Source organism: Phasianus colchicus, chromosome 5 (assembly GCF_987193195.1).
Source record: "Phasianus colchicus chromosome 5, bPhaCol1.hap1.1, whole genome shotgun sequence".
Taxonomy (NCBI): Eukaryota; Metazoa; Chordata; class Aves; order Galliformes; family Phasianidae; genus Phasianus; species Phasianus colchicus.
Genome location: NC_143440.1, coordinates 6,171,757 through 6,198,198, shown reverse-complemented (window position 1 = coordinate 6,198,198; position 26,442 = coordinate 6,171,757). Strand labels below are relative to the sequence as shown.

At 39.2% G+C, this 26,442-nt stretch overlaps 2 protein-coding genes across 15 annotated transcripts; one reads left to right on the top strand and one right to left on the bottom strand.

Annotated features, from left to right (window-relative positions):
- Positions 1-30: 30 nt before the first annotated feature.
- Positions 31-18,743, bottom strand: NADSYN1 (NAD synthetase 1). 7 transcript variants are annotated; one of them, XM_090140213.1, is made up of 22 exons: positions 18,568-18,743; positions 18,428-18,503; positions 18,178-18,294; positions 16,255-16,308; positions 15,779-15,868; positions 14,649-14,700; positions 13,988-14,076; positions 12,425-12,542; positions 11,059-11,190; positions 10,304-10,378; positions 10,002-10,126; positions 9,778-9,826; positions 9,335-9,437; positions 8,481-8,649; positions 7,984-8,119; positions 6,747-6,853; positions 5,856-5,987; positions 4,588-4,657; positions 3,603-3,731; positions 2,776-2,952; positions 1,061-1,139; positions 31-521 (listed from the first exon to the last, which is right to left on the bottom strand). In XM_090140213.1, the coding sequence occupies exons 1-22, from the start codon at positions 18,650-18,652 to the stop codon at positions 481-483; spliced, it is 2,205 nt and encodes a 734-aa protein (XP_089996339.1). In that variant the 5' UTR covers positions 18,653-18,743; the 3' UTR covers positions 31-480. The 7 variants fall into 7 exon arrangements, with proteins under 7 accessions (XP_089996339.1, XP_031463205.1, XP_089996336.1 ...); XM_031607345.2 differs by having other exon boundaries at positions 18,428-18,488; positions 18,568-18,741; XM_090140210.1 differs by lacking the exon at positions 1,061-1,139 and having other exon boundaries at positions 18,568-18,742.
- Positions 18,744-18,809: 66 nt separating this feature from the next.
- Positions 18,810-25,960, top strand: DHCR7 (7-dehydrocholesterol reductase). 8 transcript variants are annotated; one of them, XM_090140215.1, is made up of 8 exons: positions 18,810-19,073; positions 19,360-19,460; positions 20,135-20,357; positions 21,495-21,585; positions 22,279-22,492; positions 22,925-23,129; positions 24,085-24,216; positions 24,779-25,957. In XM_090140215.1, the coding sequence occupies exons 1-8, from the start codon at positions 18,936-18,938 to the stop codon at positions 25,241-25,243; spliced, it is 1,569 nt and encodes a 522-aa protein (XP_089996341.1). In that variant the 5' UTR covers positions 18,810-18,935; the 3' UTR covers positions 25,244-25,957. The 8 variants fall into 8 exon arrangements, with proteins under 8 accessions (XP_089996341.1, XP_089996347.1, XP_089996345.1 ...); XM_090140221.1 differs by having other exon boundaries at positions 18,935-19,071; positions 20,226-20,357; positions 24,779-25,960; XM_090140219.1 differs by having other exon boundaries at positions 19,007-19,111; positions 20,226-20,357; positions 24,779-25,959.
- The last annotated feature ends 482 nt before the right edge of the window (positions 25,961-26,442 follow it).

Genomic DNA, 26,442 nt, shown 5'->3' with positions numbered 1-26,442 from the left:
AACAGTCGTGTAAAATGAGAGCAGAGCAAATTACCATTACAAAATGAGAAGTTTATTGCCAAGGAAAATGATTTTCCCCTCCCTGAACAGCACGTGCCAGACCTGTTTTCAGTTCTATTCTTTCAGTTGAATATTACTCAAAAATAATTTCCAAACAACCAGAATCAATCAGCATTCGCACATGTATACGATTTCACAAGAGTCCCCTACTTTTAAGTATTTTCAATTAAAGGCAATTAATTGAAGTAGCTGATGAAAATTCTCAATGAATGATTCTTTAGCTAGGCTAGGGCTGAAGTGTATTGCAGAGACAAATCAAAGAGGAGTAAAAAAGAGCTTGATTATAAATACCACTCACAATGATCATTCCAACAATTGTTTGGGTTGTCTCTCCTCATCATCACAGCACACTCCAGATTTGAATGCTGTCTGACAAATTAATCACCAATATTAAACAAGAAAGCAAATCAGTCTGTATCTTCAGCTACGGATATTCCTTCCTTTTCTTCTAGATGGGACACCTGCAAGATAAAAATGAACAGATTCAGTAGTAAAACTAAGGTGCATTTAACATCTCTGGTACTTTCATCTCCAATCAGCACAGAGCCGATTTATTAGAAACTGACAGTGAGATGCACTCTCGGGGATGTCAGAGGTGAACAGGCTCTGTCAGTTGCAGTAAAAAGAGAAATTCAAACTTTCTTCCTGCCCATCTTCTCAGCTGCCCCCAGCTGCATGCTCCCATCCATTCCTATTTTTGTGGCAGCTGGCTGATTTAATTTGGCTGACAAGGAGTAAGCATCAAAGCCATGTCAGGAGAAACAGAAAGGAAGGTAAGACCATCCTTTTCAATGACACATGTCAGATCAGATCAGGCCAGAAACTAGAACCTTACCCATAATAAAAACTAAAAAAAAAAAAATGAACACAGGGAAATGCTTCTCACACACGTGCACACATCTTAATAAGACCAACCTTCACTCTTCTTAACACTTAAGAAATTGAGTTACTTTACATTTAGTTCATTTACTGTTATGATTAACAATATAAATGCACAAACTCAGGGAAGGCAGCCCAACAGCAACAACATGATGGCTCAGGATGGTATCCTTGCCTCTGGAAAGTCCAGTTTTATGTTCCTGCAATATAAAGGTAGGAAAATCATACTGTAATAGATGATTCATATCTTCTGCCCTCAACATCTGTTTTTGGTCATGACATGGTCACACAGACAGTCAGCTTGGCAGACACTTCTGTTTCACCAAATGTGCCTATTATTGTGGTATGATCAGTAAGCACTGGAAAAAGCAGGAAACAGATTGCAGATAACTCATCCCTGGAGATGGTCACACCAGCTTTCTTCTGAGCTAAGTTGCTGTTCAGTCAAATGATACCAGCTATTAAAACAGCAATTAATATTCTGGCTACTAGAAGCTGCTAAATTACTTGCTCTGGCCATACATCCTTATGCCAGCCATAATTCAAAACCAGAAGCTGCAGATAGTGCCACTGCAGCTCCAAGGGTTATTGTTCTAAACTGCTCAAGATTCTCTCACTGAGATGGAACACTTCGCTACGTAGAGATTAATGGCATTAGGTTTCCAAGGGCAAGTCTGATAATTCCCTGCAGGCATATCCCACCCTTGTCTTACCACTGTTCCTTCCACAACATACATAGAAGGAATTTTCCACTTTAAAAGGGTGGATAACTGAATCAACTTGATATATACATATATATGGAAACAGTTTTCCATTCATAGTGTTTTATACACACACATATATATTATATTATTATTATATATTATTATAATATTATTATATTATATATATGTGTGTATAAAACACTATAAATGGAAAACTGTTTTCCACAAATCCAACAAATTTCTCTTCTGTTAACTATCAAACCAGTTTTCCTTCATAAATGGGCATGAGGTAGCATCATTCTCCTACAAGAAAACTCAGCACTGATTGCCAAAGTAAAGGTGTTTTTTGGCAGCACAATATCATTTAGAGTTTATGCTATATTTTCATAGTCCTGTTACTATACAAAAAAAAAAAAAAAAAAAAAGACACCCTTAAGTGCAAGTTAAGTTCCAAGACCTCAATTACCAGTAATCCTAGAGTGATTAGCTGAATATATACAATAAGTAAAAACTCTGACAACATTCCCTTTCTTGATTAGGGCAAACTTGACTCATTACTGCAAGTAATTATTTTCCAGCCTTGCAGAAAGCTATCCATCATAAACAATTATCACTTCAGGTTACTGCTGCCCAAATAACAGATTATTTCCCAAGCCTGACTTGTAATTTTCAGCAGCTAATTGCAATGGATAATGCTCTTGCATGCAAAAATGTTACTACATACAAAATTGAGTTAAAGGCTAACAATATCCTAGATCTTTACAAGATCTTATTCACATTTCTTGTAAGCATTAAATTGCATTTTGGTTCAAACCTCATAAAAATATTTTACAAAACTTCCTCTTGATCTTCAGTGAAAAAGAGTTCAGAACTGTTAAAAAAAAAAATGCAGACCTACAAAACAAAAATGCTGCACATGGTAGCTTTTACTCTGGATTTCAGGGTGAGGAAACACTATTACAGCATGCCTTGCATTTCACAGACAAGTTAATTAACATTTTATTATATGTATAAATATGTTCTTAAAAGCAGCTGAAGTACAAAACTGCTGGAAGGGGAGATCCACAGGAACTGAGCTTACCCCATTGAGAGAGCTTCAAATAAGAACATCTGAGAAGCTGAGAATGTTTACCTGGTTATCTATACACCTAAATTGCCAGGACCAGGTGGTGTTATAAAGGAAAGGCCTCAGGTCAAATCGGTTGTCATCCGGGCTGTAGTTTTCAGCATGGTAGGAAGGAGTGAGGGTGGTCATTTTATGCCTATTCACTGAATACATTCTGAAGAAATGCTTAACCTTTGATGCCACCTGGTGTACAAAGAATATAGCTTTCAGTCAGCCAAAATTTCTTAAAATTTACAATTTTCAATGAGAACAGCATCTTATAGACTGTATTCCAGCTTTTACACACCCACTTTCTACCACTAACAAGTACGTAAGTTACCTACCAGTACAAATCACTGTGGATGATTCCTTTAGGTAGAGGCATTTCAGACTATTTTCTGACCACCTTGGTCTCTGTGCCTAACATTTACCAACAGAGAAGTTCCCTGTGGGAAATCTAACAGTAAGCGCTAGCCTTGGAGATTCAGGTGACCACCTGAGCATTCTCCTTTATGCCAAAAAAGGGAAGACTTCCAGAATACATAATCCAAAAGCTTCAAGAGCAGTTAGCCATACACATTTCAGGAATAATTTTCTCCTGAAGGTACAGTTCTGTAGCAATTGTTTTCAGTTCCCCAATTACTGTTCTAACCATTCTAACATATAACAAACCACATTAATTTAAGAGAGCAATACAAGCTTTAACAGCGTATTCAACTACTTACAACTGTACAACATCTCTAAATATAGGAGAATAATTAAATCATCTCTTTCAAGTGAAAGGAACTTCTTTTGACCATCCTTTAAACAGTTTATTTTGGCAAAGACATTACATGATTTAATTTTTGCATTACCTCTCTTGGTGTACAAATTTCCTTCCACAAATTAATCAGCTTATAGAACATACTGTATGGTCCAGCCTTTGCAATCTTCCTTAATTTACCATAGATTGAGAGCTCTGCATATGTCATCCCCATATCTGCCTGAAATCACACATAGAAAATCACAGAAAAAAACCCTGACTATTTAAATTACAATTAGTAGTTTTATGAGCAGTTACAATAACCCAGTTTAAACAAACATACACCAAAATGAAGTTCTCAGTGCTCAAAAAGACAAACAGAAAATTAGCATTACAAGTGAAAGAAAAGAATTGGGATCTATGAAATATGAGATTTCAGAACCTTAAAGGAATACATTTTATTTGGCTAGTGAAAGCATGTCTTTCCAGAGAAAGATTTCTTCATCTTCCCTTCTGGGAGTTTAGATGTAGTATATGTCAGTACAATAATTCCTAATGAAGAAAACTGACATTTTAATTAAGCAATCCTTTATTTAAAAAAAAAAAAAAAAAAAAAAAAGTTTTATAATATCCTGCAGGTGAATAACCTACAGCTATGATAAGTAGCTGTCAGGCTTACCAGTCCTCTCTTATGTAAGTAGATAACAAAAAAGAGGGAATGGGGAGAAAAGGCCAGGGGTTAAACACCAACCAACTTTAACAACAGCAGGGCACCAACAGGCACTTCTGAAGTTAAGTAACTCTGAAATTGCATTTTGGAAACATTTCAGAATGGCCATCTTTTTAAGTGCCCAAAATAAAAAATCATTCAAAACAAACAGAACAATCACAACAACAAACATCTGATTTGCTGTTTTAGAGACTGCTGGCAATGTAGGTAATGCTGGTGCAAGACACCAAGCCGTATCAGTGGCTTCAAGACATTTATTACACTCTTAGTGATAAGCACAGATACATAGAAAAGCAAACAGCAATTGAACAAAAAGCAAGTGTGGGGATAAAGTTTACCAGAGCATTTCTAAGTCTCTGCCTATTACCTCATCAGTTTGAGACACTTGTCCATCCACCAGGGGCTCTAGCTCTGCAGTAGGTGGAGCTGCCATAATACTGTAAGAAGAAAAACAAAATCTATCCAGTCTCATTAGTATATACAGTCTGTTTTATTAAAAATCAAATGCTTTACTCAAAACATTCAGAGGGCATAATCTGCAAAAAGAGTTACCTGCAAGCTGTCCCAGGCTTAAAAAAAGCTATGTTTGTATCAAAAACATGAAACACGTTTCCTTAATTCAGTCTGTTCAAAATGTTTCCTCAATGGAATTAGTACAAGTTCTTGCATACAGTCACTCCTAAGGCTGCTGGCATTTGCAGCCTTCAGCCATTTAGATTGGTCTTATGTAATTGCACACAATAATTTGGAAACAAAAGGATGAGCAGAAGACTTCTTTAAAAACATTTGCAATAAAAAAAGCTGTCATGAGTTTCAATAGTGCCAAGTGTCAGGTACGTCCTGCATTTTGGTCACAACAACCGCAGGCAACCCTACAGCCTTAGGGAAGGAGTGGCTGGAAAGCTGCCGGATGGAAAGGGACCTTGGTGTACTGATGGACAGTCAGCTGAACATGGGCCAGCAACGTGCCCAGGTGGGCAAGAAGGCCAACGGCATCCTGGCTTGTATCAGGAATGATGTGATGAGCAAGACTAGGGAAGTAATCCTGCCCCTGTACTTGGCACTGGTGAGGCCTCATCTCGACTACTGTGTTCAGTTTGGGGCACCTCAGTACCTCAGCACCTCCAGCACCTCAGAAAGGACACTGAGGTGCTGGAGCAGGTCCAAAGAAGGGCAGCAAGGCTTGTTAAAGGCTTGGAAAATATGCTCTATGAGGAGAGACTGAAGGAACTGGAGATGTTTAGTCTGGGGAAAAGGAGGCTGAGGGGAGACCTTATTGCTCTCTTCAAATACCTGAAAGGTGACTGCAGCGAGAACAGGTTGGTCTCTTCTCACTGGTGACAGGATGAAGGGAAATGGCCTCAGGTTGTGCCAGGATAAGTTTAAGTTGAGTATCAGGAAAATTTTCTTTACAGAAAGGGTTGTTAAGCACTGGGATAGGCTAATATGGTTAGGGTAATATGGTTAGGTTTTACTTGGACCTGATGATCTTTACGGTCTTTTCCAACCTGAGTGATTCTATGATTCTATGTTACTGCAACTCAGCTATCTTAGTGAAAAAGAAACAAACACAAACAAATCCACAAAATGCAGCATGCAAATACAGCCACCTAGCATAACTGTTTCACTACTCACCTTCTGAGGGCTGTGAGATGGAAGTTTTCAATGCAATACTGTATGAAGTTCTTCAAATCAGTCTTACTGATTCCACCAATGGGATTGATATCAGCACTTGAACAATCATACTTTGTAAAGTAACCTCGAAGACTGAGCAAAAGTTTTATATAATAATGATGTAACATCAGCACAATAACAGCTTATATTAGATAGGTCATATATATGGTATAAAACCAAGAACAGACCGCACACTGTTAGCACATGGGACAAAAAAGCATTTGGCTGAACCAGAGCTATCCTAATGCCATGGTACTGCCAGGAGGGAGATATTTTGAACAGCAAGAAAGCACTGTGAAACTGCCTAGGCTAAAGCAATATATCTAGTGCAAAATCAGTTAAGATACTGTCCTGACCCATTAAAAGCAAAAAATCCCAACTTCCCACAGAATCAATACACACTACCCTCCAACCTTTTATTATCAGTGCCACAGTGTTTATCTCCCAAAAGCTAGATCTAAATGCAGTACTCCAGATTTTTAATATCTGTCTTTTAACTCAGAGTTCACAACACAATTTTTAATAGTGTAATTGAAAATACAACAAATAACGGGCTGGAAAGCTAGCCTAGGAACTGCATGTGCAAGCTCTACTGAAACTTGCTAAAGAAATATCTGCAGTTTATTGGAAAACTACAAGAATACTTTCATCTTAAGCTTCTGAAAAGTACATAATTTTGCCATTCTAATGGTAATAGTTAAACAACCAATTTCACTGCCATCTTTTTTTTTTTTTTTTTTTTTAAATAAAAAAACCCCTTCTGTACATACTCTTCTAGAATTTGGGGGCATTAAGGAACAACGCTGATTTGTTCCCGGTTCACTTGGTTTTAGATTCATAGCTTTTACTAACCTTTCATCCACATTTGCTGATCCTAGTACCAGAAGCCCCCCTGGCATCCCACGAGTCCAAAGTGTCAGCTGAGCAAACAGGTAGGCAAGGACCATTCTTACTCTAGCCTACAGATTAAAATAAAACTTAATATTTAGAAGCAATATATTTTCCTAGTCATATGTAATTAGCAGTTCTCTAAACAAACCCATAAAGAACAAGATGTGAGAGGGCTAACTGTTACTGCAGGAAGACAAAGGAGGGGATGTTGAACAAACACTTGTGTAAGCCAGGTTCAACATCTGCTACTGCCACAGACTCACATGATTGGGAAAATCTATTCTATTCTGAGTTGTAAAATTGGGAGTTATTACAATTCTCAGTCTCCTACATGCACAGATAAGGATGCATGAATGATGGAACATGCAGTTAAGCCATCTAACATATCTGCCTATACAGTATTAGAAGAAACATTTTCTATTACACAAGAGCTCTAAAACTGTTTTTTTCCATCCGCACTCTAAAACTCACTTTTTCCAAGGGAAATAACACTACTCAACAGAGACATGAAATTCTATCTCTAATTCTGGCCCCAACTGTGCGTGACATCAAGCAAACTATCACACTCTTCTGATGCTAAGCCACTGTCAGAAAAGGTGATACAAGGTTCAGTGTTTGCTTATGGAGTTCTCTGATAGTAGCAGGGGAAGAAAGATCAAGTCCTTGGCTTAAAAAAACAAAAAGCACAAAAACTACCTTCTGAACCAGAGGTCTACAAATTGTAATGAGTAAGCATCACACAGAGCCTATGAAAAGCTGCTAATATTCACCAGAGGAAAGTCTGTTATATGTTAGCAATGCCTTATTCTGCCACAATCCTACTGGACTCATGACTCATCTGTCAGAATACTATACTGCTCATTTTCCTGACCTGGCAACTTTCTTTTGGAATGCTTTTCTAAAAAGCATACAGACCTATGCTAGTGATGAGATCCAGACACACACTATTTCCTCTTGACCATTCTATGACGTTTTAAAAGTCACAAGCAACAGTTACCTTGGTCTTCTCGAAGATGCACAAGACTGGAGATTTCTGTTGTAGATAAGCATTTAGTACAAAGTGATGAATCCTCAGGAACACACCACAATGAGTTTAGGTCTTCACAGCAATTCAAAAGAAGGGCCCCAGCACTACTGCTACCATTTTGTAGTACTTCAAACAAAGGGTCTGACCTGATTCAGCCTATGTGAAACACACCTGCACATTCTGCAGTGCCAGATTTTCTCTGCTGCTCCCTCCGTAGACAGAAAAACAGGGAGTTCGACCTGTCACCATGCTGAAAATTCCCACAATAGCTTTCACAGCCGCATCAATGTTCAGGTTGATGTGATAGCTGAGAAGAATTCAAGCAGAAGTGACTCAGCTAGTAAGGCCTGACTAGATAAAAAGCATCAACGTGATATAAGAAAACATAAAATGATGTTTTAAGGCTGCTCCCAACTCAGATCTGGTGGGAAAAGTTTTAGGAAAGGCTAATATTTTCCTGAGACTGTTTCCAATTTTTTTTTTTTTAAATGCTTCCCACCATGCCTCACATTCACACACTTAAATAATATCTGAAATGCTCATGTTGAACACACATACACATTGCTCTCCTTTTTTCCCTATTTTAAGTTTTGAAAGTTTTACATGCAGGGTTTTTTTTGTTTTATTTTGCCAGAACACGAGTTTTTCTATCAATTTCCAATCTCTACCTGCCTATTTGCTCAGCCAGAAGTTTAGCTCTGTTGCGAGTGTCCTGGGAGGAGTTCTCACTGGCCATATAGCAAGTGGTAAAGACAAGCTTGCAAAATTCTCTAGGATCCTCAGGGATGTAGGTCTCATCATGCACAATCTTGCGTGCATCAGCTAGCACCTCTGCATCTGAGGACAAAAGAAAAAAAATAAAATAGTACTAGATATCGCTGTGTTCCTGCTACCCAAGATACGGAAATACCTTGTTCGTTTCTTGTATTCCAATTAAGTTTTACATTGTCCCTCACAAGGTAACTTCATCTAACTATCAAACTCTCTTTCCAAGCATGTTAGAATATTTTCATACTAAAAAAAAAAAAAGAATTAATGAGCTTGATCCTGATTTTGAATGTGGAAATATTAAATCCCTGTGTTCTGTGCCTTAAGGAAGATCCAGAGAAATCATAATTCTATACATACAAGGGACTAGCTTAATACACATAATCTATTCAAGGCCAGGTTAAAGAGCTCGAATCATGCCCAACTATTTCACAGTGTTGAATTTAACAGGAAAAAGAAATCTCATGATGAACTGAAATGCCAAAACTACATCAGCCAACATTTTGAAAAATACTGTAGACAGAAACTGGTCTCAGTTTCACAACCAATTCTAAACCCAAAATTTAACCTATAAAGCCAAATCAAAGAACTTGAAAGCTGAACTTTTGTTTTTGCTGGAATTTCTGGAGAGATGCGAACGGTTTCCATTAAAACAATTGGGCAAAAGTTTATCATTAACTCTTGCACCTAGCTTATACTAACATGCCCTCCACCATTAACAGACATTGTTAGCAAGACATGCATATCTACTTACTTCCGTTCTTGACTGCCAAGCAAACCTGGTGGCACATAGAATATACTATGCAAGCTGTAGCAGAGCTGTCAATTCCACCGCTAAGAGGTAGAAGAAAACCTGCCTTGAAAACAAAGTGAGGAAGAAGTTTCAAAATGCAAAATTAGAAAAATGTGTGTTTTACCTCAGAAACACATTCTGGTAAACAGGCCTGAATCATGCATGAAAAAATCCCCTCCCTTATTTGATTACTACTTTCAAAGAAAGCATGACTCCTTAAGGAAGAGGTTTGAAAAGCATACTTTCCCTATTTTAAGTCTGAAAGAACTACCGGTAACTATGCACCTTAGACTAACAGTGTCACCCTGTACTAGCAGCAGCACAGGACAGGACAGCAACCTGCACTGCCTGCATACCACAGAAGAAGGTGTACATGGTAAGAACAAAAAGCAAAAAGTTTTTACCTGTTTGCTGCGCCTTAAGTAGTCCCAGAGCCAACATGCAGGACCAAGGCTGAAATCACAGAATACACTAATTTTATGAGGGTTATAGGATAAGACCTGAGCAAGTCAACTTTCAATTCTTCCAATTAGATACTTTCTTAAACATAGATAGATATTGTGTTCATCTCCATTAGTTTTAAATTCTTATAAAAATTGTTTTCAAGTAACAGATTCAATGTATTTACCAGATCTCCTCCTCAGGACTATGATGCTTCCACTGGATTGGCACACAGATAGGTACAGCTAGATCATCAGAATATGACAGAGCAAAGTTCACTTTTATCCTGGGAAAGGGATTCACTTTACTTGCCTAAGCAATAGTACAAAAGAGTCAAAAAGACAAATTTTAATGTAATGTATGCCTATAAAACTGTAGATCTATAAAATACTGTGTGGGGAAAAAAAAAAATCAAGGCACGCAAATATTTTTGAAGTAACTATTCAAACTTGGTAGAGTTTAAGAACGATGTCTGTAAAGAACTCTTACTGCCAAGTTACGAGATGAAATCTCTGCTCTGTAACTTCGAACGTCTTCCAAGTCCAGTGTGGCAACTAGCACCTCCTGAAACGTTGGGGAAGGAAAATGCACATGACTTTTTCCAATAAAGACCTTTACACTCACTTTACAAGTCACCTCTGATTCATTTTAATTACTTACACTACAAAACAAACGTAACTGCCTCAGTTCACACAGTACACTAGAATACTCCAAAAATCACAAATTAATAGCACTTTTCAGATGGCTGAAGAATGGGTTTACCATTAGTTGCAGCAAAGAACTAGAGGGAAAGTCAAGAAGCATGCTGGGGAAAGTGACCAGCATGGCACATAAAGTGAAGCCTATGGCTGCAACAGCACATCTACTGAGAAAGGAGAAAAGATCAACCTATAGCACTCTTTGTTTACCAGCACAGGCCATAATTAGAACACTGTAATCTTCACACTTATTTGCTTAAATACATGAATATAATTAACAGTCTGTACTGTGGTGATTTCATGCACAAACATTCTCTTAGTTTTTCCATTTTGACAGCTCCTCTCTATTGGCAAAAGCAGGACAGCTACTGTAGATCTGGGCAATTCAGTTAGGAAAAACCTTTCAACTAGTTGAATAGTACAGTAAAAACATGTATTTTTTGCCTCTAAGATACGAAGCCAGTATCACTAGATACTGTATAAGTGTAAACATAGCCCTTCTAACTTCAGCTATAACTTCAGTTAATTATAGGCTGAATGGATTACCACATCGTCGAGTGAAAATTGAGATCCTTGTGCAACTATTTCTCCATTCATAGAAATCATGGCACAACCATCGTAATACAGACGATCACCATCACAACCTTTCTGGTTAGACAAAATATATATTCCACCATTCTGGGAAGAAAACAAACAAATAGAAAAACAATTTTTCTGGATATAGTGACTATAGTACCTGATAATGTTAAAAGACAAAATGTTTTTTCGCTGTTTGAGTCCTTCTCATACTCTAAGTTGTGAAAAGTTTAGAGCTTAGACTCTTTTCATTTGAAAAAGTACTTTACACGCTATACACACAATATAAATAAATAATAGCATAAGATAGTAGTAAAAAGGAGCTCTATCACTTTCTTGCTGTTGCAAGACATGTATCTTTTGTAATTAGCTGAAGAGTGATTCATGAAGCCCAAGTGGAGAAGGCTACACTTCAAAACTGAAACGCTATGTTCATACAGAGATTGAGGAAAGCAGGGAAATGATGACAGAAGCTGTGGCTGGAATATCTGAGTACAGTGCTAAATGTAACCAAAGACTGCAAAATTATGCCACAAAAAATAATCACTTGTCATAGTGCAACATATATTCAGTAATTTTTGTCCTCATCACTGACAGACATGGGGACAGTCTAGGGACAAAATGGTTTCTCTTTAAAATAAGCACAGCTTTCAACGTAGAAAAATAAGATAAATTTTATGTACAAAGATAACAAGTAATGGCTAAGGTTAAATACTGATTTCTACTTTCCCTTCCTGCTATTTCTCCAAGAAAATGTTGCCACATGAACAAAGCTCAGAAAAGAAACTGTGAATTTAAGGAAATGTAAGAACATCCAAAATTATCCTTCATATGCCAGAAAAATATCTCCATACATGGACTGAAAAAGAAGCTGGCAATGAGTTGTAACTTCAATACATAAAGCACGAGGAGGGAGACTGCTTTGGCTCACGTGAACGCGGAGAATAAGCAGAGCCACCAGTAGTTTGTTCTTTAGGCAGAATGAGCACTTAACAGCCTTCCAAACTGGTTGCTTCTCTGTATGCAGTGGATTCAACATCATTGGTTCTAAAAGCCTTTGGCATTTGGGGTCGTAGAGCTGAAAATTATTACAATGCTTCACATGAGAGCATTACACATTGTAGGACTCCTCAGAGCACAGTAGCATAGCAGCTGATTCAATCAGAGGAAGTAATTTCAGGATTAAAGAAAAAAAAAACACATCACCACCACCACCAAAGAAACTAACAAGGTCTGCCATAGCCATCAAGCTCATGGGAGAAGAGATTGTTCTGGGGAGGAAACAAATGCACAAAAAGTCCCTTTTTTTCCTCCACCTCTCCATCCTTAAATGTACCTTTGCTGTGGCTGAATTCACCAAATCCACGCGTGTATGAGCCTTCCTCAGCACATGGTGACTCCCTGAAGAGTTAGTGAAAATTTCCACACCATCAAGTCCCATTTCAATATGAGGGCTGGCAAAGTAAAAGGCAGAAAAAAAATCAGCTGGCAATCACCCTGCATTGTAGGTACCATTTAAAACCACTAACAAATATACAACTTATGTCATTGAGTTCTCTCTTTATCTTAGCTCACACAAAAAGTCACACTACGTTTGTCTGTAAACTGCCACACATGCTGCAGTCATAAGGAAATTGATTACTTGAACTAGAAGATCTGGAAAGGCTTCTGGAACATTTCATTTATCTTGTGTTAATGACAACAGTTTTCATGCAACCTTTTTTTTTTTCCCTCCTCTATCTGACCATTCTTAACAGGATTTTTTCATTGGGAAGATTTTTAAATTCTAACAGGAACTATTCAAGTAATAACAGAAAAGTTACTTAAGGGCACCAAGGCTTTCCTTCTGTTAATAACCTTCAGTTGTTTCCTTCTGCATATTCTTTATTAATCATATGATGTTGGATAAAATACAAAGTAGAACGATTAATCTAATAGATAAATAGATATATATCAAAGTGATGTAAGCCTAAGAAACGCAGGAACTTAAGCTCTAACTTGACAATTGCAACAAAGCTCTATTACCTGTGAAAATGATGAGACCTGCTACTACTCTCACATTTTTTAAATGGAATAACATGAGATTATTCTTACTGGCAGAATTGATACCCCAGAAATTAGGCTTACAGTCAAACAAAATCATGAAAGAATGGCTTAATCCACTTCTCGTTCAGGAAGAACACTGATACTGACACAAGGAGGACTTACAATCTTCCACCAGAATGAGATCTCCTTTTCTGTCCTTTGAACTTAGTACTTCTGCTGCCGATTAATGATTTTACAGGACCACAGTCTTGTTATTCTACTACTGATCAATAATTACTCACTTTCCTCAAGAACTAATCCATCCACTTGAACATATCTAATGGTAGCCTGGCAAGGATCATTACAGAGAACAAAGCCTTCATCAGGAAAATGATCTGAGCTCTCTGAATTTGGTAGGAGAAATGCAAGCTTCTCATTTATATCTATGCAATTCCAAAGGATAAGAAGACTTTCCCTGACACTTTTATGAGTGTAAGTGAACTATATACAGGCCTGTAATAGTACCTAACCAACTTATTTAAGATGAAGTAAACAAATGAAATGTTTTGATTGTAAACACAGTCCTCAGTTTCTGGTAGATCTGCCGCATTCTCCAAGCAGAAATTACAGAACAAGGCATGTAGCAGGTAACAGTGAGAAGGTTTTATATAAAAAAAGAAGCACCAATAAATTTGAACCCCTTTATTGAAAACTTACCCATGATATATTTCTTGCTTCTCATTATATTTTAACTTACTGGCACTCTGTGAAAGATACACTACATAAAGGAATATTGAGCAGATTTTTACAGAAACATTTATTTCTGGAAGATCCAAGGTATATTTCAATTTATTTTCTATTTCTTCTCCTTTACCTGTTTGGTGCCCAGAGCTCTTCACATATTTCAGTCCCTAGACAGGTATCTTTGGTTGCTAGCACCGCATCCCCAAAAGGAACGGTGTCCTGAGGAAAAAAAAAAACAACAAACAAGAACATCCTTACTCCCATGGAACGGGAGAATCTATTTCATACAATTCAAAAAATTATCTGCAAACTTAGAACAGAACTGAGTGCTCACTTCTGTGAAATGACAAACTAACAACCACAAAGTACTTTATGTTATGCCAACTTTAAGTTAAAAACAGAAAAAAAAATTCTGAACTGCAAACGTGCGAGTTATACTGACATTTCATGTTAAAACTGCAGTGCTATTCAGGTGAAGTGCTTCACTTCAGATCAGGACAGCTGCTTTTAAGTTAAATGTTCTACAAAGAGAGACCACGTAATACTGTGTAGTGTGAACCACATTTATGTTTTAGGAAGAAGCAACCTGAGGCAAATTTAAAAGTCACTTGATTTGCAACTAAATATTAATATAAGCTAAGTTAAATTAGCCTGACAACTATCACTGAAACCACTGAATTTACGACAACTGACATAAGGATTTGGTGTTCTACCACTTTATGTCACAAATGCTCTGCATTTAGAGTGCTGAATCCTAAAGTTAAAAAGAAAAGAACCCATTAAAAACTTACCTGTCCTGTCACTTCCTGAATTATCCTTGGTAGAAGATACTCCTCTACATGCCTAAGGAAGATTTATAAACTGTGAATACATAGTTATATAAATCACAATGGTGAATAAAAAAATTGCACTTCAGTTGTACAGGACTCTCTGTATATTAAAAAAAAAAAAAAAAAAAAAGACGACCTTCATATTTTCCAGGAAGGTTTCAGAAATGCATCGTAAACAATGAGAAAACAAGATTTAAAAAGTTTTTGTAACTGTGCTAGGTTGCCTATTTCTGGCTTCTTTCTATTTGTATCTGTATTTTCCAGTGAATAGTTAGCTGTTCAAACAAAAAGTCTTCAAGCAAAAGCTAAAGCTTGAGATAGACTTCTTCAGTGGGAAACCTTTTTGGGAGATATCCTAATTTTACAGAGAAATAAGCATGAACAAAGCTTAAGGTGAATGAACAGAAATAATTATATCACCCTTCCAAGAGTTAAGTGGCAGTGACAATAACCTCTGCACAGCTTTCATGCTTGCTCCCTTCTAGTTCTTAACTAGACTCAACAAAGAACAGACAAATTTCAAATATCCAATAAAAGTTTATCTTTCTGAAGTGCTTCTACATGAGTAACTGTGAACTTATCCAGAACTGACTGCTATTTAAGAGAACAGATTCCCAGAAACTCCATTCCTTGACTACAGAATGAGCAAGCAGCATCAGAGGTGTGCATCAAGCATATTTTGCTACATAGTTAGGTACGGGACAACAATCCTCCACAATCATGATATTCTAACTGAGCTTACCCATTTCACACTGTTTCCCAGCTCAATACTGGACAGCATGCAGCAATTAAGAAGATAAACAAGAATAATGGGCTCCTCCAATCCCAAACTGCACCAAGTTAGAAAGCATGCAAAAGGGAAGCGATGGCACTACACACGGCAAGAACATTTAGCCAAGCTTATTAGTTCAGAGTTTGATTACATTTAATAAGCTCAACTGAACTGTAATTATTTGCAGCTCTATAGATTCTGTCTTCCTGTTCTCCATGCAGCTGCACTGACACACTGCGATAGAGATTTCCTTCCTTCTGCTGCAGATGCAAGTGAAAAGCTGTGCTTTTTAAACACAATTTAACAGTAGCCAGCCTACCTTGCTTTGTTCCATGGGGTAAACCACCGAAGTTCTCTATAGTTTCCTGTATTTGCCAATGATAATTTCGGTCTAATTAAAAGAATTTTTCTTGAAACAAAAAATAAAACAGAAAGGGTGAATTAAGACCTGATGTGAAGATAAATAAGACAAGAATAAGAACAGTGACAAAAATCGAGTCACTCATTTTTTTTCTACTGTGACATAAACAACTGCTATAAAGAACTTTTTAAAGGTTTCTGACTGAATGCTTCCAGGCTCTCCAAAGCATCCTTCAGAATGCAGTGGAAATTTAGTTTATACAAAGACAGAAGAGAAAAAGAGATAATGGAAAGAAGACAGGAAAACAACTCCAATCCATTAGATTGCACAGAAGAATCCTGCTTGAAAGCCAAACAGGTCTCTGAAAGGATATACTCCTGCTTTGTGCTGCAAAAGAACAGAAGGAACTACTTACTTATTTAGAAATATCTTACTTATTTAGAAATATCACTCGGCAATTGTAGCGAACATTTCTGTGCATAAGGGGCCTGCAAAAGTAAGGAGAAAAATTACCAGTGGCTAAGCTCATTAGATTAAATTTTCAAAGAAAAGATAAAAACAACAAAGAACTTCACTACAGAATCTACTCCACTACACAAGAACTGTTAATATAAAACTTCTACATTAGATCACTAGAAGGAATTAAATATAACAATGTATGAAGTTTTAACTTCTAAAGTTTGCAAAAGTCTTATTTACTGGCCCTTTTTTCAGTTGCAGATATACCCTCTGGCTACCAGACCACCGGCACACCTGAGAAACACAGACCACGACCATGCTATTGGCTGGCCTAGCTTAACCAAGCTTGACTCTCCCCGGTACTCCTAAGCTACTTCAAAGTGAGGAAAAGGTAGCCTTATTTGCTTATTTACGATACCAACACACACATACATATATACATTAACTTTATAATTAGTTTATCACAACTTGCTCTTGGCACCTGACTAACAATGACTTCAGTGATCATGGCATACATGTACATTGCCTGTAAAGGTATCTGCCACTTACAGCAAGCTACGTGAGCTGTAGAATTCCTGAAGACAGTCAATTTATAGAATCCTTCGTTTTGCACACAATCCAAGGCCTAACCCAAAAGCTTACCCATGGGAGTGAGTCCCAGTAATGTAGATTCTCAAGAAATACTTATTCCACTCTCTCAAAGGGCCTCGCTACCAAATCTCACTCTCCTATCTTCCAGAAAAAGAAAAGCCTGAAATTTCTTCTATTTAACATCTTCATTACCAATCTTGATGAGAGGATTGAGTGCACCCCCAGTTAAGTTTGCAGGTGACACCAAGTTGGGAAGGAGTGTTGATCTGCCTGAAGGGAGAAAGGCACTACAGAAGGACCTGGATAGACCAGATTGATGGGACAAGGTAAACAGCATGAGTTCCAATAGGGCCAAGTGTCAGGTCCTGCATTTTGGCCACAACAACCGCAGGCAACCCTACAGCCTTGGGGAAGGAGTGGCTGGAAAGCTGCCGGATGGAAAGGGACCTTGGTGTACTGATGGACAGTCAGCTGAACATGGGCCAGCAACGTGCCCAGGTGGGCAAGAAGGCCAATGGCATCCTGGCTTGTATCAGGAATGGTGCAGTGGGCTGGACTAGGGAAGTAATCCTTCCCCTATACTCAGCACTGGTGCGGCCTCACCTTGAGTTTTGGGCACATCAGTACAGAAAGGTCATTGAGGTGCTGGAGCAGGTCCAAAGAAGGGCAGCAAGGCTTGTTAAGGGCTTGAAGAATACACTCTATGAGGAGAGACTGAAAGAATTGGGGCTATTTAGTCTGGGGAAAAGAAGGCTGAGGGGAGACCTTATTGCTCTCTTCAAATACCTGAAAGGTGATTGCAGCGAGAGCAGTTTGATCTCTTCTCACTGGTGACAGGACGAAGGAAAATGGCCTCAGGTTGTGCCAGGATAAGTTTAAGTTGAGTATCAGGAAAATTTTCTTTACAGAAAGGGTTGTTAAGCACTGGGATAGGCTCCCCAGGGAGGTGGTTGAGTCATCATCCCTGGATGTGTTTAAAAGCAGTTTGGATGTGATGCTCAAGGACATGATTTAGCAGAGGGTTGTTAAGAGTTAGGGTAGCATGGTTAGGTTGTGGTTGGACTCAATAATCTTTAAGGTCTTTTCCAATCCGAGAAATTAAACAATTCTGTGATTCTAAAGGACTGTCTTCTAGAAATCCTTTTGTATGTTACAATCATTCTTATGGAGAGCAGAGCGGGAAGTACGGTAATTCCTAAGATGTATTTCAAGTTTGGGGCAAAGCCCTGAGTACCCAGAAGCATCTGCTCATGCTCTCAGAAGGCTTGCCCCTCCATCCTAGCTACAGCTATGCACTTAACACTTACATTCCCACATCACAAATAATATCCTGAGTAGCTGGAGACTCCAAAAGCTTTGCCAGCACTTGAAAAGAATGCAGGAGTGTATCAGACTCATAGTAGTGATCTGCACAGCCATAACCACTGCATAAAAAGGAAAAGAAAGTCAAGATTTGGGCTGTATCAGCACCATGGTCATTGGATTAAAACTTCTTCAGAGAAGAAACATCTCACAGTGCATACAACTCATTGCAGATAATAATCCAATGGCCCTTACCAAATTTCGAGCTCTGGACCGAGCCTGTATCTAGCTCCTTTGCTCTTAGCGATGCTAATACCTGGAAAACAATTAGCTTAAGCAGCAACGCGGATACAAGGCCCAGGCCCACTCAGACCCGCCGCCTCCGCCCCGCTTACTTCGCAGGATCCTCTCGGCGTTGCCCTCAAAATCCAGAGCCCACTGGTTGAGAGCACAGGCGGCCACGCTCACCACCCGACCCATGACAGCTCCACACCGCCGAGCCGAGGCAGCGCGCACTTCCGGGGCGGGCAGGCGGGACGGGGTGGGGCGGGCAGGCGGGACGGGGTAGGGCGGGCAGGCGGGACGGGGTGGGGCGGGCAGGCGGGACGGGGTGGGGCGGGCAGGCGGGACGGGGAGCGGGCGGGCAGGCGGGACGGGGAGCGGGCGGGCAGAAGGACAGCACCACCCACCTCACGGGCCGCTCACGTTCTCGCCTTCAGAGCCACCCCACCGCCCCCGCCCATGGGTTGAGCGCGCTCCACCAATGAGGCAGAGTGGGGCGAAACGGAGCGCGGAGCGGATTGGCTGGAGCGACAGTCAAGTGCGGGGAGAGCGCGGCGCGGATTGGTCGAAGGGACGACGAGGGTTAAGACCAAGGGGCAGCAGTCTGGGGAGAGGAGGTGTGGATGTTGCTTTGGGAGTGGTGGGAATTGCTGGCAGGTAGCGTGGAGGTTGTATGGATAATCAAAGTACAAACTGAGATAAGCGGATCGGCAGACAGAACTGATAGCCAGGCAGCACAGGGTGAGGGGTGGAGTTAGGACAGAACGTAAGGAATTAGGAAATTTCCTGCGCTTTTTATTCTCATCTTTGCTTCTCCATTCTTTGTAATTGAAGGCTGTATAAGAGTTTTTAGCAGCCTGTGCAGCTGCTAGCTGGAATAATGCTGAATGTTTTCTTTCACACAGGACACCATGGCAGCCCATCGGGAGAAAAAATCTGAAGAAGGAAATCACAGAAGTGCCCGAAATGGTGCTCACACTCCTCAGGCGCAATGGGGAAGAGCATGGTGAGAGAAACTCAATTGTTATTGTATTTCATGTTGGTTCTTTCTGTTATGGATGTCATGTTGCTTTTGAACTGCACGCTGTTATTAAAAGATAGGTGCAGTGCTAATGATAATGAGCTGTAGTATCAGTTGCTAAGAAAGAGTTCCTCAAGGTTTCTAAATGTGGAAATTGTCAGACGGCTTGAGTTGTGACAGCCCTTCTTGCAAAAAAGGGAAAACACACTGTATAAATGGGTGATAATTTGTAGTTTCTTCAAAGATTGAACAAAATATTTGCTGCCTTTTGGAAAACAAACCGCTATCTGTGCTATTGCCACATGCTGCTGAAAGACTTAAGAGCCATGTTGTCAAAGTGTAGTGCAAATGTTATTAGAATGTTAATACAGTGCAGCTGGAAACAGCTATGGCTGTTTATATGGCTTTATATGTCTTCCGTGGACATTGGTGCTGCAGCACATTCAGCTTCTGGCTGTCGAAGGGCTGTCTTGTCTGAGTTTTGAAGCTTTGCAGAATGTTCCTGTGATTCTGTTACCGCTTCCAACTGAACCCTCTACCAGTTATACCTGTGACTGTCATTAAACAAACTAACAACAACAACAAAAAACCTGACTTAATGAGAACTATTAACCAGAAAGCTGGAGGGGAAAAAAAAAAAGTTCTGTTCTTGGTTACAGGGAGGTAGACTGGTTTTCCTTGGCAAGCATTCTTTTCCTACTTGCATTTGCACCACTTATCGTGTATTACTTCATCATGTCCTGCGACCAGTACCAGTGCTCTCTGACTGATCCACTCATCAACTTGCTCATGGGGAATAAACATCTGTCTGACATCTGGAGCAAGACTCCTTCACTGACTTATACGGCTGCTGGCATCTACACTGCTTGGGTTGCTTTCCAGGTGTGTTAATGAATTATGATCTAGTGGCTGTTGTTAGAAGCAGCTCTTTCCTTAATTTACATGGAAGATAATATAAGGTCATGCTGTCTTTCTACTTCTTCTTCTGTTTATCACTTTCTGTGTCTTCTTGGAATCCAAACAAACTTTGCACACTTGAAAAACAAATGTATAGGACATTGGTGTCAGAAGAGTACACTACTGTCTTTTGATGGGTCACGTTGCTTGTAGAGCTATAAGTCACGATACCAAATAAAGTAGGAGCATGTATGTGTGTGCAAGCATGCATCTACTCTTCAGAAGAAACAAGAATAGAACTGATTGGAATCCTATGAGTTCTTAAGGTAATTGAAAAATAATCTGCCAGATGAAAATGTCAAGAATTACTGGGGGATTACTTGGATCTTAAATGTTCGGGATACCAGTTCTGCTTTACCTCTGAGAGAAGGTTGCCCAACAATTGCTGTTCTTTCTGTCAAGTCTCATGTAAGACCACACTAACTCATTGTGTCCAGCAGTGAGCCATATAATAATGCTGCCAGATGAATCCCAGTATTGCTTGCTCCTGCAGATGCTCTATGATATAATTATTTTATATAAATATAAACTCAGCTACCTTGAATGAATTTTACAAGAGTCAGAGATGATGTGGTTTATTAAAATAAAGCAATCTTATAACAAAAATACTGATTTATTTAAATTAATACACAGTAAATATATCAAACTAGTTGTGGAAGGAGTGGAATTTTCTATAGGCAGACTTTAAAAGTGTACTTACTTGTGAATTACAACTTCTTTGAAAAAAAAATAAAAATAAAATCAAACTAAGCAAACTGCTGCCATTGTTCCAAATTGGAGGGTGACTTACTTATAAAAGGTAAAATTAAAGGATGAGGAGCCAAATCTAGTTAGCAACTGTCCTCCTTGCCAAAAAAAGGGCCATAATCATATATGAAGTGCATCTTTAAAATTCTTTAGTAGCTGGCACATGTTTCTAGTCTAAAATCACAACAGCCACTCTTACAATATTTGTTGATTGAATTGAAACTGCTGTGTGTTATCTTCTGTTATGTGTATGAAACAGTGTCTGGAGATTTTCTCTTGTCCCTTTTTTACTGTTAATATGTCTGTCACTTCTAGGTGATTTTGTATGCGTTTGTTCCTGACTTCTGCCACAAGGTTCTTCCTGGATATGTAGGAGGTGTACAAGAAGGTGCTGTCACTCCTGCTGGTAAGCTTTTCCTTGGAGTATACTACAACCTACTCATATTCTTTCTGAATGACAGCCCCTCTGTACTTCATTTTTAATAATCTATTTCTATCTGGAGGAAACGTGGACAATGTTTTCACTCTCCATATGTTTATTTAAAGTAATCAAACAAATCACTCATTTTGTTTTAGAATAGATTGTAGAATTTCTGTCTCTTACTGCTAGTAAAACTGTTGGTTGTGCAATTAGGTGATTCATGCCTAAAGAAAATACGCAAGGCATTGTAGCAGCAGTGGAAAAATACAGATTGTGAGCAGCAAAATTACAGATCAACAGCAGACTATTGCTACTACTATTGCTACAGACTATTGCAGTCACAACCGTTTTAGCCAAGGTAACTTGCAAAATCTGAGCAAAGTGTGTGGTGTGAGCAAAGGGTAATGTGAAACCTTAGTAAATTTCAGGTGAGGTTGCAAATCCACCATTTTGTGAAGAGAGTTAAGAAAAAGCTTAGCCTAAGAGGTTCTAGCACAGTATAAATGAAACTCAGAAAAGCACCTTAAGGTTGGGAAGGTGACATTCAAGCCAGGTAAGGAGAGTTGCTCTTTTCATGAGCATGGGTGTTGAGCTTCTAGGTATTGTATGCGTGTCCATATCAATAACTGTACTAATGAGTTATCAGCAATATTGATATATCTCTTCTTCACTTTTTAGGTGTAGTAAATAAGTATGAAGTCAATGGACTCCAAGCTTGGATCATTACCCACATACTTTGGTTTGCAAATGCCTATTATTTCCACTACTTCTCACCTACCATCATTTTTGACAATTGGATTCCACTCCTGTGGTGTGCCAATATCCTGGGATATGTGGTTTCCACATTTGCAATGATTAAAGGCTACTTCTTCCCTACTAATGCCAAAGATTGGTACGTGTTTTCTAATAATACAAGAGTACAGGAAATCAGACATATGGCTAGGTCAGTGTACAACTGTGATTCTTTACTTAACAAAGACATGCAGCATGAAACACAGAGGATGGTGCATGTCAAGTAATTGTTGTGACCTCAGTGTCATGAATATATCTGTCCTGCATGTGTCCAAAAAGTAAGATTATACTTGGAGCGCTGAAAAGTGGTACCAAGTTTAAACTAAGATGACCCCGAATCTAAAATGGATCTTTTACTAATGAAATGCTTTTTGGATCAGTTTGTGTGACCTTACATAACGTGACATGGTTTTAGGATTTTTATCACTGCTACATCAAGCACCTTGGAAAATAATTTGAAATGTATTATTGGAATACTAAGCACTTTTATTTATAATAACTACATAAATTTCTAATCTTTTGTATTTTCAAGCAAATTCACTGGCAACTTCTTTTACGACTACATGATGGGGATTGAATTTAACCCTCGAATAGGGAAGTGGTTTGATTTCAAGTTGTTCTTCAATGGACGCCCTGGTATTGTAGCCTGGACTCTGATTAACCTTTCGTATGCTGCTAAACAGCAGGAGCTGTATGGTCACATAACCAACTCAATGATCCTTGTCAATGTCCTTCAGGTAAATTGAGAGGAGGAGATTAAAGATATCAATTTGAAAATAAACTAGTATTAAAGTAGGAAAAATACCTGCACTGAATTTGAACTTACACTGTTCTTCCTGGCCTGACCAATGTCATGCAGTGGCGATGTGCTGTGATTTGCTTCTTTGCACATTTTCATTCAGAAGGCTGCTGGGAATAATCCAATGTATGTGTTAGTACAGGGAGAATAGTTGTGTTACTTATTTTGGTTAACGCTGCTTTGCTTGCTTGTTACTGTTTTCGCTCTACAAACGTAGTATAGTTCTTCCTATATATGTTATGTTCCTCTTAATACTCTATCATTGAGGTGTTAAAAACACAGGTTAGTTTTGAGATCTTAACCACAAGACAGCACAGAAAGTTCAGGTCAATACTGTTAAATAGGATGCCAGTGTTATGTTATCACTGTAGGGAATCATAGAATCTCAAGGTTGGAAAGGACCTACAAGATCAGCTAGTCCAGCTGTCCACCTATTACCATTAGTACCACAAGCACTAAACCATGTCTGGATGAGGAGTTGCAAGATATCTCTTGAACACTGCCAGGGATGGCAACTCCACCACCTCCGTGGGCAGCCATTCCAGTGCCTGACCACTCTCTGAGAGAAAAAGCTTTTCCTTATATCTAACCTAAACCTCTTCTGGTACAACTTGTGGCCATTTCCTTGGGCCCTGCATGTTGCCTGGGAGAAGCCAAATCCTTCCTCATCATAACCTCCCTTCAGGAAGTTGTAGAGTGCAATGAGGTCTGCCCTGAGCCTCTTCTGCAGACTAAACAATCCCAGCTCCCTCAGCCACTCCTCATAAGACTTGTGCTCCAGACCCCTCACCAGTTTTGTTGCCCTTCTCTGGACATGTTTCAGGGCCTCAGTGTCTTGTAGTGAAGGAATGCAGAATCATTGTAGTGAGTGATGTAGAATCATTCTTTTTCAGGGTATTTATGTTTTGGACTATTTCTGGAATGAAGCTTGGTATTTGAAAACTATTGATATCTGCCATGATCATTTTGGATGGTACTTGGGCTGGGGAGACTGCGTTTGGTTGCCTTACCTCTACACTCTGCAGGTAAAGATAGGGTAAAACTTTTGGGCTAAAGGGAAAGAAGCTTTCCAGAAACGTTCTCTCTAGCAGATTGGTGTTTATCTTATTTTCTTTCCTTACAGCTTGAATACTGACTATTGCTACACTCTCTGCAATAATTCCATTGTAGGAGAGACTTCTGTCCCTGCATGGAATTAACATCTCTCTTCTTTTGTACCTCTTTCTGTCACTGTCTGTTGTTTCATCTGCGTATTTTTTGTCATTCCCTTCAGTCCCTTTCTGTACTCCTTTCTATTGGGTGGTCGTTTGACTGGTTTGTGTTTTCCTCCTCCTCCACCTCTCCCATTTGGTTGGCATCCTCAAAATTTCTCCCTTTTTCTTGTGTAACCTAAGAAATGCAGCAGTGGAAAGAAAGGAGATGTATGATGCAGGATTTCCTGGAAAAGATTTCACGTTATTACTGATAGGATGAATTTTTGTGCTCTTTCTAATACTCTGTCCTGGGTCACTGTAGATCAAAGAATTTGTCTCCACCCTGGGTGTGTTTTTGAAGTAAATCATTGAATGTCTCTGTTATCTCTCACAGGGTTTATATTTGGTTTACCACCCTGTGCAGCTCTGCACAGCTAATGCTGTTGGGATCTTGGCGTTGGGCTTGGTTGGCTATTATATCTTCAGAATGACAAACCACCAGAAAGATCTCTTCCGTCGTACCAATGGCAACTGCAAGATATGGGGCGAGAAGCCCGACTACATTGAGTGCTCCTACATGTCTGTGGATGGGACCAAGTACTACAGTAAACTGCTGACCTCGGGGTTCTGGGGGTGGGCACGCCATTTTAACTACACTGGAGATCTGATGGGCTCCCTGGCCTATTGTCTGACCTGTGGGTTTGAACATATCTTGCCTTACTTCTACATTATTTATATGACTATTCTGCTAACTCACCGTTGTATTAGGGATGAACACCGTTGTTATAGCAAATACGGGAAAGACTGGAAACGCTACACTGCTGCAGTACCCTACCGGCTCATACCAGGGCTGTTTTAAGGCTGACACGGAATCTGAGGGAAATAAACTTTCTTTTTTAAATGAAAAGAGCTTATTCACACAGATAAACTAACAAAAATATGTTGGAAAAGACAACATTCTCTGGGGAACAAAAGGTGCCTGGAAAACTGTCCTTAATATACTGAGGGAACATGCTTTAGTAAGCAGGCAGATTGTTTAAAGAAAATGAAACAAGGCACAGAATTGGCCTTTTTAATAGACATCTGTAGAAAGATCTGTTTTACCAGAAACTCTTCTTTCCTCTCTCAGAAGAACATTGGAATTGAAGAAAAGTTGCAGGAATTGAAGAAAAGTTGTGTTTAACGTCAGGAAAGGAACAGTATCTTTGCTTGACAGTAATAACCTTCAGTGGGTAATGCTCTGAAGGAGGCTTCGGGTTTGCTTTTGAAGAGGTTAACCTGGGAAATATCTAAACTGGTGTTTCAGAAGATTGGTGTATACTGACTCACAGGTGGTTTGTGCAGGCTGATGTAAATTGGTATGGCTCAATAATTCCATTAGCACTGGAGATACGTGGTCCGTGAGCAAGCGGTTATTATTGTGATACTGAAACCAAACTTGATTTTTGAGTATAGGTTGATTTCTTTACTGTGGATAGAAAACTTTGTTCACTGTCATTTTTATCTAAAATAATGTTTGATGTTTGTAATAGTTTGAGAAGTAAAAGCTTAGTTTGAAGACAAGTGAAAAAAAAAAAAATACAGCCAATTTTCCTTTCAGCTGTTTCTTTTCTTGTTGATGGTTATCTTTCAAAGTTACAGGATTCAAGAGGAACTCTTGGAAGAATACAGTCCAAGGAGCAAATTCAAGAATGCAGAAGGGAAGCACAAATAAAAGGGGGATCGGAATAGTAACTATGCTTGTAATGAGTTGGTAGCTGTGTTCACATAAATACACCATCTTTACAGTAGGTAGAGAATTGTATGAAGTGATTTCTTGTAGGAGTTGCTGAATGCACTGGCAGATACGAATGTGGTGTGTTGGATTGCCTTTTAGTTCTGCTGCAGTGTTCCTGAAGGGTTGGCTTTCCCAGGTGAAAAAGGATCTCTCCAGCTCTTGAGAACAAATACAGCGTGAGGTTGGGCTGTGTCTCAGGGTGGGATTTACAAGTGTGCCTAGAGATGCCTTCGTAGAGAAACCTGACTCTATCGCCAGTACTATCTCTAGGCCTGGTAACT

Excerpts from the sequence above, each read along its gene's own strand:
- NADSYN1 (XM_090140213.1), bottom strand. The coding sequence starts at position 18,652 with ATGGGTCGGGTGGTGAGCGTGGCCGCCTGTGCTCTCAACCAGTGGGCT. Across the intron at positions 8,650-9,334 it reads CTTGGCAGTCAAGAACGGAA|ATGCAGAGGTGCTAGCTGAT; the intron begins GTAAGTAGATAT and ends TTTTGTCCTCAG. Across the intron at positions 3,732-4,587 it reads AAGTGTCTCAAACTGATGAG|GCAGATATGGGGATGACATA; the intron begins GTAATAGGCAGA and ends GTGTGATTTCAG.
- DHCR7 (XM_090140215.1), top strand. The coding sequence starts at position 18,936 with ATGAGGCAGAGTGGGGCGAAACGGAGCGCGGAGCGGATTGGCTGGAGC. Across the intron at positions 19,074-19,359 it reads GCAGTCTGGGGAGAGGAGGT|GACACCATGGCAGCCCATCG; the intron begins GTGGATGTTGCT and ends TCTTTCACACAG. Across the intron at positions 24,217-24,778 it reads CTTACCTCTACACTCTGCAG|GGTTTATATTTGGTTTACCA; the intron begins GTAAAGATAGGG and ends TATCTCTCACAG.